The sequence below is a fragment of the Nomia melanderi genome, chromosome 13, assembly GCF_051020985.1.
Source record: "Nomia melanderi isolate GNS246 chromosome 13, iyNomMela1, whole genome shotgun sequence".
In the NCBI taxonomy this organism is placed as follows: Eukaryota; Metazoa; Arthropoda; class Insecta; order Hymenoptera; family Halictidae; genus Nomia; species Nomia melanderi.
The window spans coordinates 9853653-9869787 of NC_135011.1; the positions used below are offsets into that span (position 1 = coordinate 9853653).

The 16135-nt window shown below is 34.1% G+C and overlaps 1 protein-coding gene across 3 annotated transcripts; it reads right to left on the minus strand.

The window, feature by feature from the left end:
• Positions 1-687: 687 nt before the first annotated feature.
• On the minus strand, positions 688-15585 carry LOC116425603 (dnaJ homolog subfamily C member 9). Of its 3 annotated transcripts, none has more exons than XM_031973557.2 (4): positions 15385-15585; positions 14940-15254; positions 14703-14869; positions 688-1191 (listed from the first exon to the last, which is right to left on the minus strand). In XM_031973557.2, the coding sequence occupies exons 1-4, from the start codon at positions 15476-15478 to the stop codon at positions 934-936; spliced, it is 834 nt and encodes a 277-aa protein (XP_031829417.1). In that variant the 5' UTR covers positions 15479-15585; the 3' UTR covers positions 688-933. The 3 variants fall into 3 exon arrangements, with proteins under 3 accessions (XP_031829417.1, XP_031829415.2, XP_076229080.1); XM_076372965.1 differs by lacking the exons at positions 688-1191; positions 14703-14869; positions 14940-15254; positions 15385-15585 and adding exons at positions 9791-9914; positions 10105-10257; positions 10365-10515; positions 11818-14070; XM_031973555.2 differs by lacking the exons at positions 14703-14869; positions 14940-15254; positions 15385-15585 and adding an exon at positions 11818-14070 and having other exon boundaries at positions 1040-1191.
• Positions 15586-16135: the final 550 nt, after the last annotated feature.

Consider the following 16135-nt stretch of genomic DNA (forward strand, 5'->3'; position numbering starts at 1 on the left):
CAATATGAAAAAAAAACACAATGTACCGTTTGCCTTAAAGTATGTCACCCGATGTGTAGTGTGTTATTGCTCAAGTCAGCCCAGACGTAATACGAGACTCACCATACGAGGTGGCTACTTACGGTGTCCGATATGCACCAGGTCCACTAACATGATAAAAAATAACTCCAACACCATCTTCGATGTCATCACTATTGTTGCTTGTTAAGTTTGAACGTAGAGTATCAAAGACTATATAGATGAATAGCTATAATCCTATCACCAGTATCCTCTTGTCTTTTTCGCATAATTCTTGCTTCACTTTAGAATAAATAAACAAATGATTAAATCGAACATTGCTTGTAATAATGCTGCAATTGTTATCAATTTTTTTTACTTTGGTCTAATTTGTCATTTTATCATTTATAAACTTTACTAGAATCCAGTTTTTAACGAAGGAATGAGAACCACTGGAACTGCTTTACCATCAAAGTTTGGTACTGCAGTGATCTATAATTTCTAGCTTAACATAAGCGAATAAAGAAGGAAATCACTGTGATTATTATCGTTCAATGGTAAGGAAGAATAGGAGTATATAGATTATTAGTCTGTTAAAGTTAAACAATTGTTATTAATACAAGTTATTCATCTTACGAAACAATCTACTAAATCGTGACGGAATGACGCAGTCAGTTTCACTTCCACATATTAAATTGAAAAAATAGTATATTCAATTCTTTATATTTAAACATGACGGTACCTACAAGTAAATACAATCAAATTTTTGTTATTACCTTGGGTAATTGATGAATTTATAAAGTTATGATAAGTTTCCTATAAAAACGAGTGTGTAGTGAAATGATACGCGTTTCACGATTAATTAATAATTAAGTTACAAAAGTCGCGAGAATATTACGATGCGGAGGGAGATTCTCGTATACAAATTTCACTATTCTACGCCTTCTTTTTGGTTTTCTTCGTGATTTTCGTAGTTTTAGCGGCTCTTGCGGGCGTGGATTTCTTTCTAGTTGTTTTCTCCGCTTTTTTCGCATATTTGTCGATCAGTGCGTCGAAGAATTTGTCGGATTGACTCGCTCGAGCCTCGTTGCGACTCTGAATCGCCAGCGCTAAGTTGTTTGCAGCTGCGTTTTCTTCGTTTTCAATCTTCAGCATTTTTTCTAGACGTTCGGCTTCTTTTGCTTCCTTTGCCCACTGGAAAGAAAAAAAACAATTTGTTAATAACATATTAGATGAAAGTTTATTACATAATGTTAATTTTAATTTCATATAAAAAAAATAAAATAAATTTTTCTCATAAAAAAAAAATACAAAATATCTTTTCTTACAGTATAATAGTATTATTTCTCGTATCTTCTGACTTGAAAGTAACTGTCATTTTAAATCCCATTATTGTAACAAATACACCTAACACGTTAATTATATAAAAGACTTTAAATATCTAAATTTATTGTTAAAGTAATTAAAGATTCCATTAAGATAAATTGAATCATGATACAAACTCATTAAGAAAATATTTCTATAAGCACAACAGTTTCAATCCCCTCATATCTTAACGAAATGATCAGTTAAGATCTCTAAATACAATGCATAAAATATCAAATGAAACGAACAATACTACAGATACCAAATTACACAAAATAGAAATAAATCAAATTTGTTGTCCTCGATGTCAAGGGTGTAATTAGCAACACCCTTTCGAGTACAAAAATTTCAGTGAATTGGTGGTCTTCCAGTTTGCCCTGCATCATACTTGACCTATATGAGCACGGAATCCGTTTAATGGCTTACAGATAACATCTGAAGGAGATGGGTAAATCAGGAGTTGAACAGTGGCGGCTCAAGAGTGACTGCTTATTAGCGTAATTAATCGCGAGCACTTCATGACACGAGTAACTCTCTATTTCCGATGCACAGCCATGCGCCTATCCTCCAGATTATCGGACGTGACTAACTTGCTCGTCCGTCTGTTAAGACAAGTTAATTTTAACAAGGGGTCGTCGAATCCATGAACGTCCAACAACGGCGGATGCTCGTTCGATACTCTTCGTATTGTTTCAGACAACAATGGCACCGCGCCAGCAATATCGTTTTGCGATTAAAACTGAAATACGGCGGGGCCTCTGATTCAACTACGCAAATTATACTTTCGAGCGCGGCGGTATTCTATTTCAATGCCCGTAAAAGTCCTCTTAACGATTTGTTGCTAACTCAAATACCCTAATTCACTGAACTCTTAAACGCCACCGTTGAAAAGTTTTAGCTTATTTCTAACGTTCAGTATTTATGGATAACAATAAAAGGAAAATAATTCGGATTTCCAGTTTTTGTTATTAGTAGATTTGGAAATATAAACATTTTATGGGTAGATTTAGTAAAATTTTATTTGGTAGATTTTATTAGTGGATTTTTCGAAAATCTTTTATTATATGGTGCTGCTTTTCTGTTATTTTCACTAAAATTGCATTAACTATTTTTGTTTTGCGGAAGGTTTTTTTATAAAATATAGGATTTTTTGTTTGAAATTATTTTGTTCGTATGATTCTATTAATATTTGATCTTAAATGTCAGAATTTATATACAGAAAATTATTTATGGAAACATTCGATGTTTTGGGAACGAGATTATAACAAGGGATATAATATACGTTGTTCCCCGGGGAATGTCGAATTCAGTATATTGATTATGAAAGTGAATCCCTGACAATGGAATGACAGTTGAATGCCAACAAAATAATACATGTTTACTTGAATTTGAGAACAATATTCTACAAGTTTTGCTTGTCATACTCTGCCAATCTTTTAAACGCTCGTTAATTACATAAACACATACACGACTCCACATTTCAAATGCAGTAAAAATAGCATTAAAATAAACATTAACAGTACCACAGTAACCTGAAACAAGTTTTGCCACGATTTTCAGTAACTGAAATTATAGTAATTTAAATACAGTAATTCAAATCGCAATTGTCATCGACATTTCTAACATTTCTAATTTAATTATCACTTATTTTTAAACCGCAACATTTACAAAAAATTAAAAGATATCATAGGACCAAAACTAAGAAACAATTGGAATTCACGTTCACATCAAGGTAGATCAAAAAGTCTTCACAATATTGTTGTTTCGTATTGCATATTATTTACAAAAGTTTGATTTTCGTAAGTCAAGGTGTTCCGAGAAATATTTCAACACGAATCAGTCACGTTTAACAAGAAACACGCTTCATAGGTCATAGTTGTCGATGATGTTCCATATTCCTAGTGACCTACTCCATAATTCGGCGCTGAGGAAATTCCGTTATTTATAATTTTTGGCAAGTACATCACAGAGGCATCCTAATGTTAGGCTATTGCGCAACGGTTCGCGAAATTCTGAATGTAGCCGGTTATCGGAATGGCATTCGATTCATATCTAATGAATGTCAAGCATCGTTTACGAACGGATCGGTATGCGAACTTACAACGGTCTTTTACCCTGCACATTGTTTGCCTTATCCTTGTAATCCGAGCATAGAACATTTCGGTCCAAGGATGCTCCACTTGAAGACAATTGCAACATTCTTGTTGTTGACATCAACGTTCTTTCCAAGAAGACGCTCATTGCAAAATAATGTCCCTCGCGATATTTCACGACGAACCACCCCACGAAAATTTTCGCGTCCAATTCGCATGATTTAACGCCATCCTTTTGTTCACGGTGGTATGTGTGATCTCAAACAATAATTTCGAGTGAATTTACTAATCTAATATTTCTTGTACAATATGCGAGGCATGTATAAATACTATTATTCATTAATGTTTTTAGAAACGTTAAACCAGTAGAAAAAAAAGTCACTATTAAAATTTTATTATATTGTCACTTTAAATAAATTTAATTTAATTTAAATTTATTACAATTAAATCCCTCAATTATAAATTTAAACTGAACCCACTTGAATTCAATTTAATTTTTTAAATATATTGATTTAATTGAATCAATTAACCTTTAATTCATGGTAATATGTATTATTTTCAACAATAATTTTAGAAAATTTGTTATTAATCTATTCTTTCAATTAATACAATTCGTTGAGAACAGAAATAAATTTGTATTAAATATTTATGGTAGATTATTCTAATAATATATAATTCGATCTAAGAATAGATGTAAGAATAGAATAGATGTATATTCCATTTGTTGATTGAAAATATGAAAAATAATATAACAAAAAAGATTTAGAAAGACTGAATACTGTTTCGTTTTGTTCAATTTACCGAAACCATTTTGTAAGGGAATAGAATTTTATTTAATTGCAGTTCATTTAAACTTGCAAGTAAATCAAAAGTTCTAATAATAAGGAATGATTATAATAATCACCTGTTGTCAGTCATTATTAACATTAACGCGTTGACTGTCATAAATAACTTCAGTGTTTTATGCATCACGTATTCTTTCATACTAAAGATAAAATGGAACAGTTATCAATTATTTGCTACCACAATTCTTACCTTACATTATTATCTAATGATTTACGTTATTGATAATTTGTATTCTCAGTTATCTTACAAAATCCAATTGTTTTCAAGTAATATGGAAGCTCCGGCCATCGATCACCGTGGCAGTCAACGTGTTAACCTTTTATCCTATGATTTCTTTCCCAACTGTACTTCATAAAACCAATGATAATTTAATAGAAAAAGAAAACAATTCAATGCTTATACCATGCCTGCGTTAACTATAAAGGTTAAAGATTGATAATAGACAAGTAATATTTCATTTACATGAAAAATAAGTAAATAACATTTAGATTTGTCACCACAAGTTTCACTCGATATTATAGCAAAAGGAGTTAACCCTCTATGGGCCGAATTTTTGTTCATGATTATAACAAAATCTATGCAGTACAGAATTAATAAATATCCACATATGAATACGAATTAACAATGTATTCAATGTATTCAATAATTTCATCAAACGAATATATTTTATAACTTTCAAGTTACAATGACGTTAAACTTTCACGCCTAAGCGTATATAAGTTTAAGTTAACTGATTACTTAATTTTATTCACCACTTTGAGTGTAAAATGAAATAAATCAACAAGATGCCAATATAATGATATATGACTTCAAAGTTACATGGGCTTACAGAGGGTTAATAACGAGTAAAAAATAAACTGAATATTTCTACTGCAGCTCCAATAAAACAAAGGAGTCGTGTGTCGTATGGAGTGACATGTTACAACGTTGTACAGGAAACAAGACCATGCTCATTTATTTACATATATTACGTTGCGATTGTGCAATTCTATTCGCCATGCCATTTACCATACCAATTCAGCGTAAATCTTCCGCAACAATGAGGTACAATGTCAAGTGGAATGGCGTATGACAGTGGAATGGCATACGGCATCGCGCAGTCACACGCTAATATGCAGAAATAAATAAACATTCAATTTCACAGTGCACGTCGTTACTCATATGCCACGCTATGAAACATGCTTCCATGTACGTTTTCCCTTAAACGTGGAATGAGTAACCAGGATGATCGACAAACAATACTAGAAACACTTATGTATTGCGTCGTATGATTATTAATCACGTTACGGTTATACATATATTAATATGCACATATTACTCATTTGTAACACATGTGAGTTAGTTCAATTTAAAACAGAGAAAGAACTTTGGAAGAATTTTGGGAATGCGGATATTTTATTTTTAATTTATTCAAATCTATGAGAAAAGTAATTATTTTCTATTTAATTTCCATTCTTGTAGATTGTTTTAGAAGGTTCTGATTTTATAAAAATCTTTGTTAATGTTATAGCTTGTGTTACTGATATTTTAGAATTGTGCGAGATCGATATTTATTGTAGAAATGTGTAATATGCTGTCTTCGATGTGATTAAATTTAAGAATGACGCAATAAATAATTAAAACTTGAAAGGGAATGAAACACAAAATGAAACAAATGACTTCTGTCTGTTCTCTATTTGTAGAGACCGTTTCCTAGTTTAACTTGAGATACATTCTAATTAAAACTTATTGCACTCTCACTGGCACTGAAGCACCTGTTCGCGATATTTCATTTAACTCCGAACGTTTAACGATTTTCAGTGTTTGTCGTGATATCTAGTTTGCTACAGGTTTTGTTGAAAACTTCTTCCTTTTCTTGTTAAGAAGTTATTGATATTATTTTTTAGATTAGTATAAAGGCCTCGAAAGTCTGATATAATTCACCGAAAATTTAACTATCCAAGACAGACAATGAATTTCATTTAGAAAATCTTTTAAATTTTTCTCAAAGAGACTAAATATAAATATGGTTAAATATAATATAATCAATGATTGTAACAATCTTTTATATTGCATAAACCAGCCAGTAAAATATATGAATCAGTAAATAATAACATCTCCAAAAACTCTGTGTTGTAATCAACATCAGACCAAAAACTGAAGTGTTTCATGACAGTCAACGTGTTAACGTTAATAATTGCACAAGTAATTATTATAATCATTATTCATTAGATTGAAAAACTCCTTATTTAGTTGAGTGAACAATAATTAAATAAAGTGCTATTCCTTTAAAGAATGGTTTCAAGTAAATAAAATAAGATGAAACAGTCTTCAGTCTTACTAAATTCTTCAAGTTATACTTTTTTTAATATTTTCAATCAACAGATGAAATATAATAATAATTAAAACATCTATTTTCAGATCACATCTTATTTTGTTAGAATAACCTACCAAGGGACTAATACATTTTCTAAAATTATTGCTTAGAATAATACATATTACCATGAATTAAGCATTATTAACTCACTTAACACTAAACCTACCGGACAGATCAAAATGAGCCATTCCTGATTTTTCCTTTCTGCAATTATTAAAAACATAACAGATATTACCTGAGAAATTATTCAACAAATTGAACGGCAATACGCAAACTGAATTATAAATCGATTAAAGTCTCGATAAATGCACTCTTGAAGTTACCATAGAGGAATTTCAAAAAGTCAACTTAACTTTTCAGTAGGTTTAGTGTCAATGCGATATTTTATTTCAATGCTATTCCCATAAAGAATCGTTCCAGTAAATAAAATAAAATAAAATAAAATAGCTTTCAGTCTTACTAGATTCTACTTGAACTCAGCAAAATAAAACACATTCTCAAACTGCCCCAAAAATCCAAGAAAACCAACCGCCCAATCAAATCGCGGAAGCCCAAAAGCAATCGATTGCCTATCGCCCGAGGAATGCGCCGCCCGATTCCACACGCGCTATTTATACCGTAACATCGGTAACCAATCGATAACCACATTCTGGTAATCTATTTGCGAATGAAAATCGTGGCAAACGATCAAACGGCGTATTATGTCCGCTCTGTAACAGAGGCGATGCGCTTCCGCGACCTTGAATCACTTCGTCTCCCGGTGTCTAGAGCAAACGACACATCTGGCTGCTCGCCTGACACGCTCCGGAAATCATTCGAATCACGAAATAATTGAAAATAGTCGTTTCGTGGTGTTGCGCAACCGATGCATTCCCTTGGCGGCGAGTCACCGATGCGGAATTTCGCGGGAATTAGAGACGCGACGACGAGATAACGTTATTCGGGTGAAGGATGCTACACGTGTTCTCCGCGCTCGAGATCCGGAGATACACTCGACGGCCACAACGAACCCCTTCAATCGGATGCACTTCGGAGCACTACCGCAAGCAAGGACGCCCGCGAAGCCTGTTATTTAGAGTTGGCATTGGCGGCTCCGTTTAGCCGACAACACACCGGTCTACACCTGTTGCAACCGAGAATACAGGAAGCCACCCTCCGCGCCCCTCTCGAACTTGACATCGAACACTGCACGCTTTGTTGCCACTTAACGCGATCGCCTTTCAAGCGTACTAATGGCTCTCACGACTCAGAGGCGAGAACTGTCTGGTCCCTTCTTTCCTGATCGGAATAATGGGCTACAGAGCCTACCCAGCTACTCGATATTTACACAGGAATTTTTATTAACAAAGCAACCCTCGCCTATATGCATACTTTGTGAAATACATTTGTCAGGAGCATTAAAGTTACTGGAATGAATTGCGCCTGTTACTACTCTAAAAGAAATAACTGTAACGTTAACACTAGGTTTACGGACGTTTTTGCACGGTTTATTCAACTCTTCCAGGATCTTCGGGATTAGGGATTTAGAAATAGACTTTTGGCATATTCGTGTAATTACATCAATAAAAACCAACGTAAAAGTTTACCAAGTGATGTTTATAAAATTCAATATACGTCAAATTGACACATTCATTAATTCTAGTGTTAATACTGAAACTACCGCAGTTGAAATAACTTTTTGAAGTTTCTCTGTAAAAACTCCAAAAGTTCTATCTATTGAAACTTTAATCCTTTGCACTTGATTTCTTTTCAATGTTGTCGGGTATAAACTTCTATTTATTTTTTAGGGAAATGAATTAAAGTAATTTACAGAGGTAGAATTCAACATTTTATATTTATTTTATTTATTGTTATTATAATAAGATTTAATTTTTTATATCTTTCAAAGTGTTATTCTTTCAAACAATTTCCAACATTTTATAATAAATTTGTATTGTCAGCTCCAGAATGACACACGAGTGCAAAGGATTAATTGATTTATAATTCAACTTGCGTATTGTTAAATCAATTTCTTTAATAATTTCTCAAAGAAACATCTATTGTCATTTTATTAATTGGAAAATAAAGAAATCAGGAATGGAGCATTTTAATTCGTCAAGTAGTTTTAGTGTTAAATCTGATGTGAAGACGAACCTAAATGATCCCAACAGTATTCAGACTGTGCTTAAGTTTTTCAGATAAAACGACCTAAATTTATTATGTTTAACATATATCTATTCCGTTAATCTTGTATTTTTATTCATACAACTAATATATTATTGTACAACAAGCCATTATGTAATAAGTATCACTAAGTAATAAATAATGTATCCAAATGGTGGTCACTAATGACTTTACTGCTAATGTGACCATCTTAAAATAAACTTCAATAAAGAAAAGTGCTGAGTTGGGGAATGTGAAGACTTCTGATGATTTTGGGATTTTCTTGTTGTAAAAGTGTTTCATTGATTTTTTATTGGTCTTTTTTAATACTTATGTGTTATATAGGCTACACTTGTTTTTAATACATTGCCCACCGTTAACAATTTTCTATGGGTCCGGCGATTTTAAAGATGCACAATTATTTTAAAAGGCGTGTCATGAAACTGTGATAATTTGTTGAAATTAATATATATATTTTTTTTGTTTAGACATAAGTAACTCTAAAAATAAAATTACTGAAAATATCCTCAATAACGGGATTGATAATGTTCGAAAGCAAAAAACATAGTTATCTATAAAACAATTAAGAAATCATGCACATCGGCTAAAACGAGAAACCTCGTTTTCGGTCACGAACGTGTTAAGAAATAAAATATTAATGACAATAATTTGAAGTTGAAGTAAAAAATATGTTTGGTTGAACATCTTGGAAAAGGAAATTTGAACGTTTTAATAGAGAAAATTACAGACCAGTGTTACAACTTTCATATGTTAAGAATGATAAAATTTTTTGTACGGAAAATTAATTAGCTAATAAGGATACAACATATTGTTAACATCACAGTACAGTAAACTAATTTCAAAATGGAAACTTTACTTGTTAAAGTGTAACATATTAAAAAGGAACGTTTTATCATATCATAAATAAAATCTTCAAGTTTTTCAATGAAAACTAGAAAACCAAACTTCAGTCTTTTCGTTTTTTAAAACCCTTTACCTGGGCAATTAAATTCTCTCATCTATATTATCTTTCAATCACAGGTATTATTAAAGACGATACAGGCTTCCAAATAGTTAGTTACTCGCTCTGAAACAACCTTCACTTTGCGTGCACTCTGCAATAAGAATAAATCGTTAATTGCAAAATATCTCTGTTAACCGGACCATTAGACCAATCAGTGCATTAATAATCTCTTTATGGGCCGACAGTAAGATGGCGTCTGAATTATCCAATTACAGTTCAACCAGAACAACTTCCTTAAGCTCAAAGGTCTCTGGTATGGGGTGTTGCAGTGAACCACTCACCAGGTTGATAAATGAAGCTACTGAAAAGCTCTGACGCGAATCGTTAATCTACCAAATTACTAATGCCGGCTTAAGTCCAAAAATATCCAAGTTCCATTGAAGTTACAATTTTAACCGTGATCTTAGCAGTCTTCTACAGCTGCATTCGCTAACCTGACATACATAGAAATAAAATATTTAATAAATAAGTGAAACCACGTTAAATAAATTGAACATCAGGAAATCCAAGTTTCCTTCTGATTAAATCAACGATATCATACTTTTGATCAATGTCATTCGAATAAAATCGTGCGTGTTTCTAATTGAAAGCAAAGCCTTTCAGACGATTTATCCATTTATTCGACACCAGTCACGCAAGAACATCGCTGCCTTCAACTCTACACTCTTCACGAGTTAGTAATACTCTTCCAGCTGAGAAAACAATTGGGAAATGAGAGCGAACGCTTATCTGAACGAGCTCCATCATCAACGGTAAAATACAATATCGCAGAAACCAGAGTATCTTGACCAGATGCATCAGCCAAGGTCGTTACATAACACCCAGCATTAGATTGGACGACGACATTAGTAATTATTTCATTACCACACCGGATACGTCGCGGCCCTCGTTGCTTGTTACTTTCAATTGATATTCAGCTACGCGTTGCCACAGAAATCGTATTTGGAATTCCAACTTTGCAAACAACATTACACAACATTCCTGTGTGTCTCGATGATCAGCTCGGCTGGGCGAGTCGTTCGATACTGAATTTATGAATAGATTAGCTGTTAGGAGACACACTTGCATTAACCGGTTCGTGAATGAAGGAAACGAGAGCGCGTCGCAACGTACGCGGGAAGAAAATGTAAAATGGCGGATGTTATTATGAACAGGGAATTCGCGAGCTGAGGGGCTGAGCTTGTAACCCTTGTAGATAGTTTGATCAGTAACGCACAAGCCGTAATCTTTGCTCTTATTAAAATATACCTACTTTTTCTTGTGTAATTTAATGTTTTATAATTAGATTTATTTAACATACCTGTTGCTGTATACGTGCAATACCTACTTAGGTATCTATTAGTAATTTGTGGACTTTAAAGGGCTAATTTGTAAGAATAAAAATTGCAAAATTAGAATAGATATAATATTCATAATATTAGTAATTTAACGTTATAATTCGCTGATGTTAGTAGTATTACTTGTATTAGTACACGAAATTTCATGAAGATAGAAATTTTTATACATTAATTTAAGGAAATTTAAATCAACCAAAAATTTCGTTCAGCCTATAAAAAATTTTATTTTACTGAGATTGACATAAAATAAAAGAGCCTAATTAGATAAAATGATTATACTAAAATAAACATCTCATTGCGCTATCGAGATTGAAAAAGAAATCTTTTACAGTAAAAAATTCGAAAAAATAAAGATTTTTTCTAGAAATTTAAAAATAATGTTATTTATATTTTTACACGGCAGTTAAGTTAACTTAACCACAATCAATTTTCTGTAATCCCCCCCAGAAAATAAAAAAGATATCCTGAACATACAAAAGATAATAAGAATATATTTTTGTAGTCGTAACTGATCAAAAAGGTCATGTATATAGAAACATCAAGAAAAGATAAAATAAAAGCGCGTCGAAAACAACTGGTGAAACCAGATACGTGAAAAAATAGTGAAAATTGCAAAATCCGTCCCTACCCTGTGAAACCAAAAACATGAGTACGTACACTATCATCACTGCAGGCTCTACGGTATCCATTATAACCAATCCCCCATTGATCGTAGATTGGTTCCGTCCGAAGAGAAAACGCAGAATCCAGCTGCACACCAATTACCGAGTCCAATCCTTATGATTAATCGTTTAATAGAGATCGTCCTCAATGTCCCATGAATAACATTAAAACGACAGATGACGAACGTAAATGCCCGCACAGGTTCACGCTGGCGATTCATTCTCGGTTACAAAAATTACTACTTAACATCGGTTACAATTTTTAGCTAAAATCCCTCCACAAAGGCATTCCTGACGAATACCATCAGGATCGAGAGAACGATCAATTCAACGGATCGCTGTATCGGCGACGACGAGCTCGGACAATCAGGTAACGGTTTGTCGGTGGTCGTCATTGTTCCGTCCATGTGAGCTACAGGATAGTAGACAGGTGGCGGCGGGTGCACGGTCACGGGGTACTCGTAATAGGGCGTCTGATAACTGTTATCCGGCGAGGGCGGTTGAATTATTACTGGATTATTATGTATTACTGGAGGTCGCGCGTCGGGACCCCGTGATTGCATCGGCTCCAAGATACTTGGGGAATTGGTGATAACTGGATAACCCCCACTGTTAACGGGCAGGTACATCTGCTGCTGATTACTTGTCTGCGATTCGGTGGTGCGTCCCACATTAGATTCCACGAAAGATGGTGTTTCATGACCGTCAACTGGGCCAGCTGCCAACGGTAATGGAGGTTCGCCCGAATCAGATGAACCTTCGTTATGTCTGTTCTCATTCCCGTAGGGTGGGTTAGGCAAGTATTCAGGCCTGACATTAGTTGGTTCAGGGAGTATGGGCCAAGATCTCAAGGTCGCCTCGTCAACGCTCAGCTGCGTGCCGTCTGTCATCTGGGAATTCCTGTCTGATTCCAGGGGAGCGATGGTCCTAGGTGGAGTATAAGGTCTGATGTCCTGTTCCTCGTAGGGTGACTCTTCCTTGTAGAATGTCTCTTCTTCGTAGGGTAACACTTCCCTGTAGTATGTCTCTTCCGCGCGGGGGGTTGTCATTGGTGGCTTTGGTGTTGTTGCTGGTTCTGGCGTTGTTGTTGGCTTCGGTGTTGTTCTCCAGTGTATAACTCTCGGGTCTGGATGATAAATAACGTCTTCGGTCGTCTGGAACCTTGGTGGTAGGTACGGTGGGGTAGTTTCTGGTGGTGCTGTCGTTGTCGTTGTTAGATGTAGTCTTTCGCGGAATGTAGGCATAACTGTAGTAGTGGTAGTGTCGTAGTAGTCGTCATAATCGTCTGAGTAACCATTCTGATAGACCTCGTCCTCGGGAATCTTGCTCCACTCAGTATCTTTCTCGAAGCTCACTCCGTGACTCGTCAGATACGCGCTCACCGCATTGGGACACTTGAATTCTGAGTTCTCGGTTAAGAAGATTCTCTTGAGCTCTTTCAGATTAGACATGTCTCGTAGGTTCAGACACTCTAGACGGTTACCGGAAAGCCTTAGATCGACCAGACTTGGCAGGGTTCTGAACACGCCGTCTTCGATGGTTTGTATGTTGTTGTAATTTAGGTCCAAGTACGTTAAATAATTCAGACCCCTAAACCAGGATTCCTTGATGCTGGGCAGGTAATTGTTGTCTAAGCTTAGTTGTTGAAGGTTGTCTAGATGTTGGAAAGCGCCCGGTTCAATATCTCTTATTGCGCAGTGAGAGCAGCCGAGGACCCAGAGATCGGAACCGAATTTTGAAAATGTATCCTTTGTTATCCGATAGATTGGCATGTTTGAGATTCTAATTTTCCCCGTCGACGCCGGAAGGCTGTCCAGGTCGGACAGTTGTCCGTTTACGCATGAATATTCGATCAGATCGTCGTTTTTCACTTGCCTGCACTCGCCTCGCACTGTTTTGACACTTGAACACAGAAAAGTCAATAATAACAATCCGATTATACCACCCATTTTAAGTACCGTTTTATAAGATTGTCTTTATATATTTTTTTTCTTTATTATACGGTTGTCTGCGAAGTTTGGTGATTACTGTCGTGACAGAAGACACGTTTCATTATTCTGTAGCGTGACGTACGATGATTTAATAGTTCACGATCATTGTGGAAGGGATTTTAGCCGAAAATTTGTATGCCTCTAGCAGCAGGTTAGAACCGGCCTAATTGTTCTTTAGACTGAACTCGCTCTTGCGTTCCCTCTTTACTTATTTACTAGTACTCCCCCTTCTCTGATCTTCGTACTACTAGTCCACCTCCTACTACTTCCAATCATGAAGGAGTACTATCTACTGATAAAAATAGAAAAGCTTGAAAATAGCGCGCTGCTCACTTGTTCATCAGATCTCTGATGTGACGTGAACCAGGCGAAAGGTGGGGATCGTGATCGAATTTATGAGCGCATCGCCACTTGCAGTGTTACGCGACAATATAGGGACATATATTATAAATAAAATATAGTAATATATTATTAAAGTGTAATAGTAGGGAAATGTATTTTTATTCTGTTCGTTGATAGCATTTAGATAAGTGTATTCTATAGTATCATGATTATCTAATTTCATTAGTTGATCCTGTTTTATTTCTTTTGAACTTTTTTAATTACTTTAATTATGGGGGAATACAAAGGGTCGGGAAATAAAAGAATATTTAGAGTAATATTTCCTATTTTATATATATGGGTGAAGTATTCATTAAGATAGAAATATATTATATTGGAAAACAAAAAATGAGATTTTCTTACAATCTTTTTTAAAATCACAAAAAAAGATTTGTTACTTGCAAAACCATGAATAAATAACTTGTATTCAAATAAACTAATAAATAATTTGATAATTTAATAAATAAATAAGAAATAAATCTTCTTCGTCTTCGAAATTATCACTTACCTTACGTTTTCTGCGCAGTTTCTTCTTTTCACTTTCTTCTGTGAAGGCCTTAAATTCTGGTACTTCACCTTTTTCTATGAGGCCTTGAATAATATCATGTAATCTAGGTTCATCATCACAATTTGTGAATGGAACAGTTTCAAAGATATAATCCATATCTCCCTCGCCTTAAAAAAAATTTCATATATGTATATACTCCAAATAATACATATAATTCATACAGTTAAATTTACGTACTGTCCATGTAAGCACGTTTTAGATCTTTGATTTCTATTTCAGATCCTTTGTAATTCTTTTCATAATTGTTAATATCTTCCACTGTAATCTTTTTGAAAAGAGATTTCCAATAATCAGACCAATTCTGCATCATAACTTCCTCACTTTCTTCATCATATTGGCCTGATTGATCATATATTTTACGCTTTTCATTATCACTGAGAATAGAATGAATTCGTCCAAGAACTTTAAATTTTTCTGTAGCCTCTGCCTTGACATCTTCCTCAACACGATCCGGATGTACCAGCAGGGACAGCTGATGGTATGCTTTTTTCACTAGCAAAATATTAAGAAAAATAATGTAGCTATGATAATATAAAATTATATATACCAATCACTTTATATTTGATGTGAATTATTAAGAATGAAAACTGGAAACATTACAATAAAGGTTATGTATATCTACCTTGTTTATCATTGGCGGTTCTTGGAATTTTAAGAACCTCATAGAAATCACGAGCACCAAAATACTGTTCACAGAGATCTAATAAACTTGCCATAATTTTGATGTTTTACTAAATACGAACGGAGTTTGTTATGAAGTAACCGGATGACAGAACACGGGACCTTATGTGTTTGGCGCTTATTTTCAGTTAGGTCTTTTCAAACAGAATCAGTGCGACATCTATGTTTGCTTTTCCGACCGAATACCCGTCGATCAAAACAGATGTCTACTTTGCTTCCATGGATTCAAAATTACCAGCCGAAATGAGTATCTTTCTTGTATGGAAATATTTAGTGGTATTACGCAATTGAATCGTATAATATATCGAATATTGTACTAATAAGAGAATAGATTTCAGATGAAAAAGAGAATGACTTCATCTTTTCAATAAATGTAACTCACGTTTTTCAAGCAAAATATATAGTATTTAATTATTTTCTAATTCTAATAAAACTATCTATCTAAAGCTCTAAACTCATTTTGTATATATTATGTATTAAAATTTAAGAGTATAAAGTACAAATTAATGCATGTTATGAACCAGTATGTTAGGGCTTGCAAAAGAATGTAGGAATACAATTATAACAGTGACAAGTATTCAAATTTATTTAAAGAAAGCTTGTTTTATTTTATAAATTATTGAGGGATAAAGGTTTTTATTAAATATTTTAGGGTCCAATAATTTACAATGACTAAATGAAGACTTTAAAAA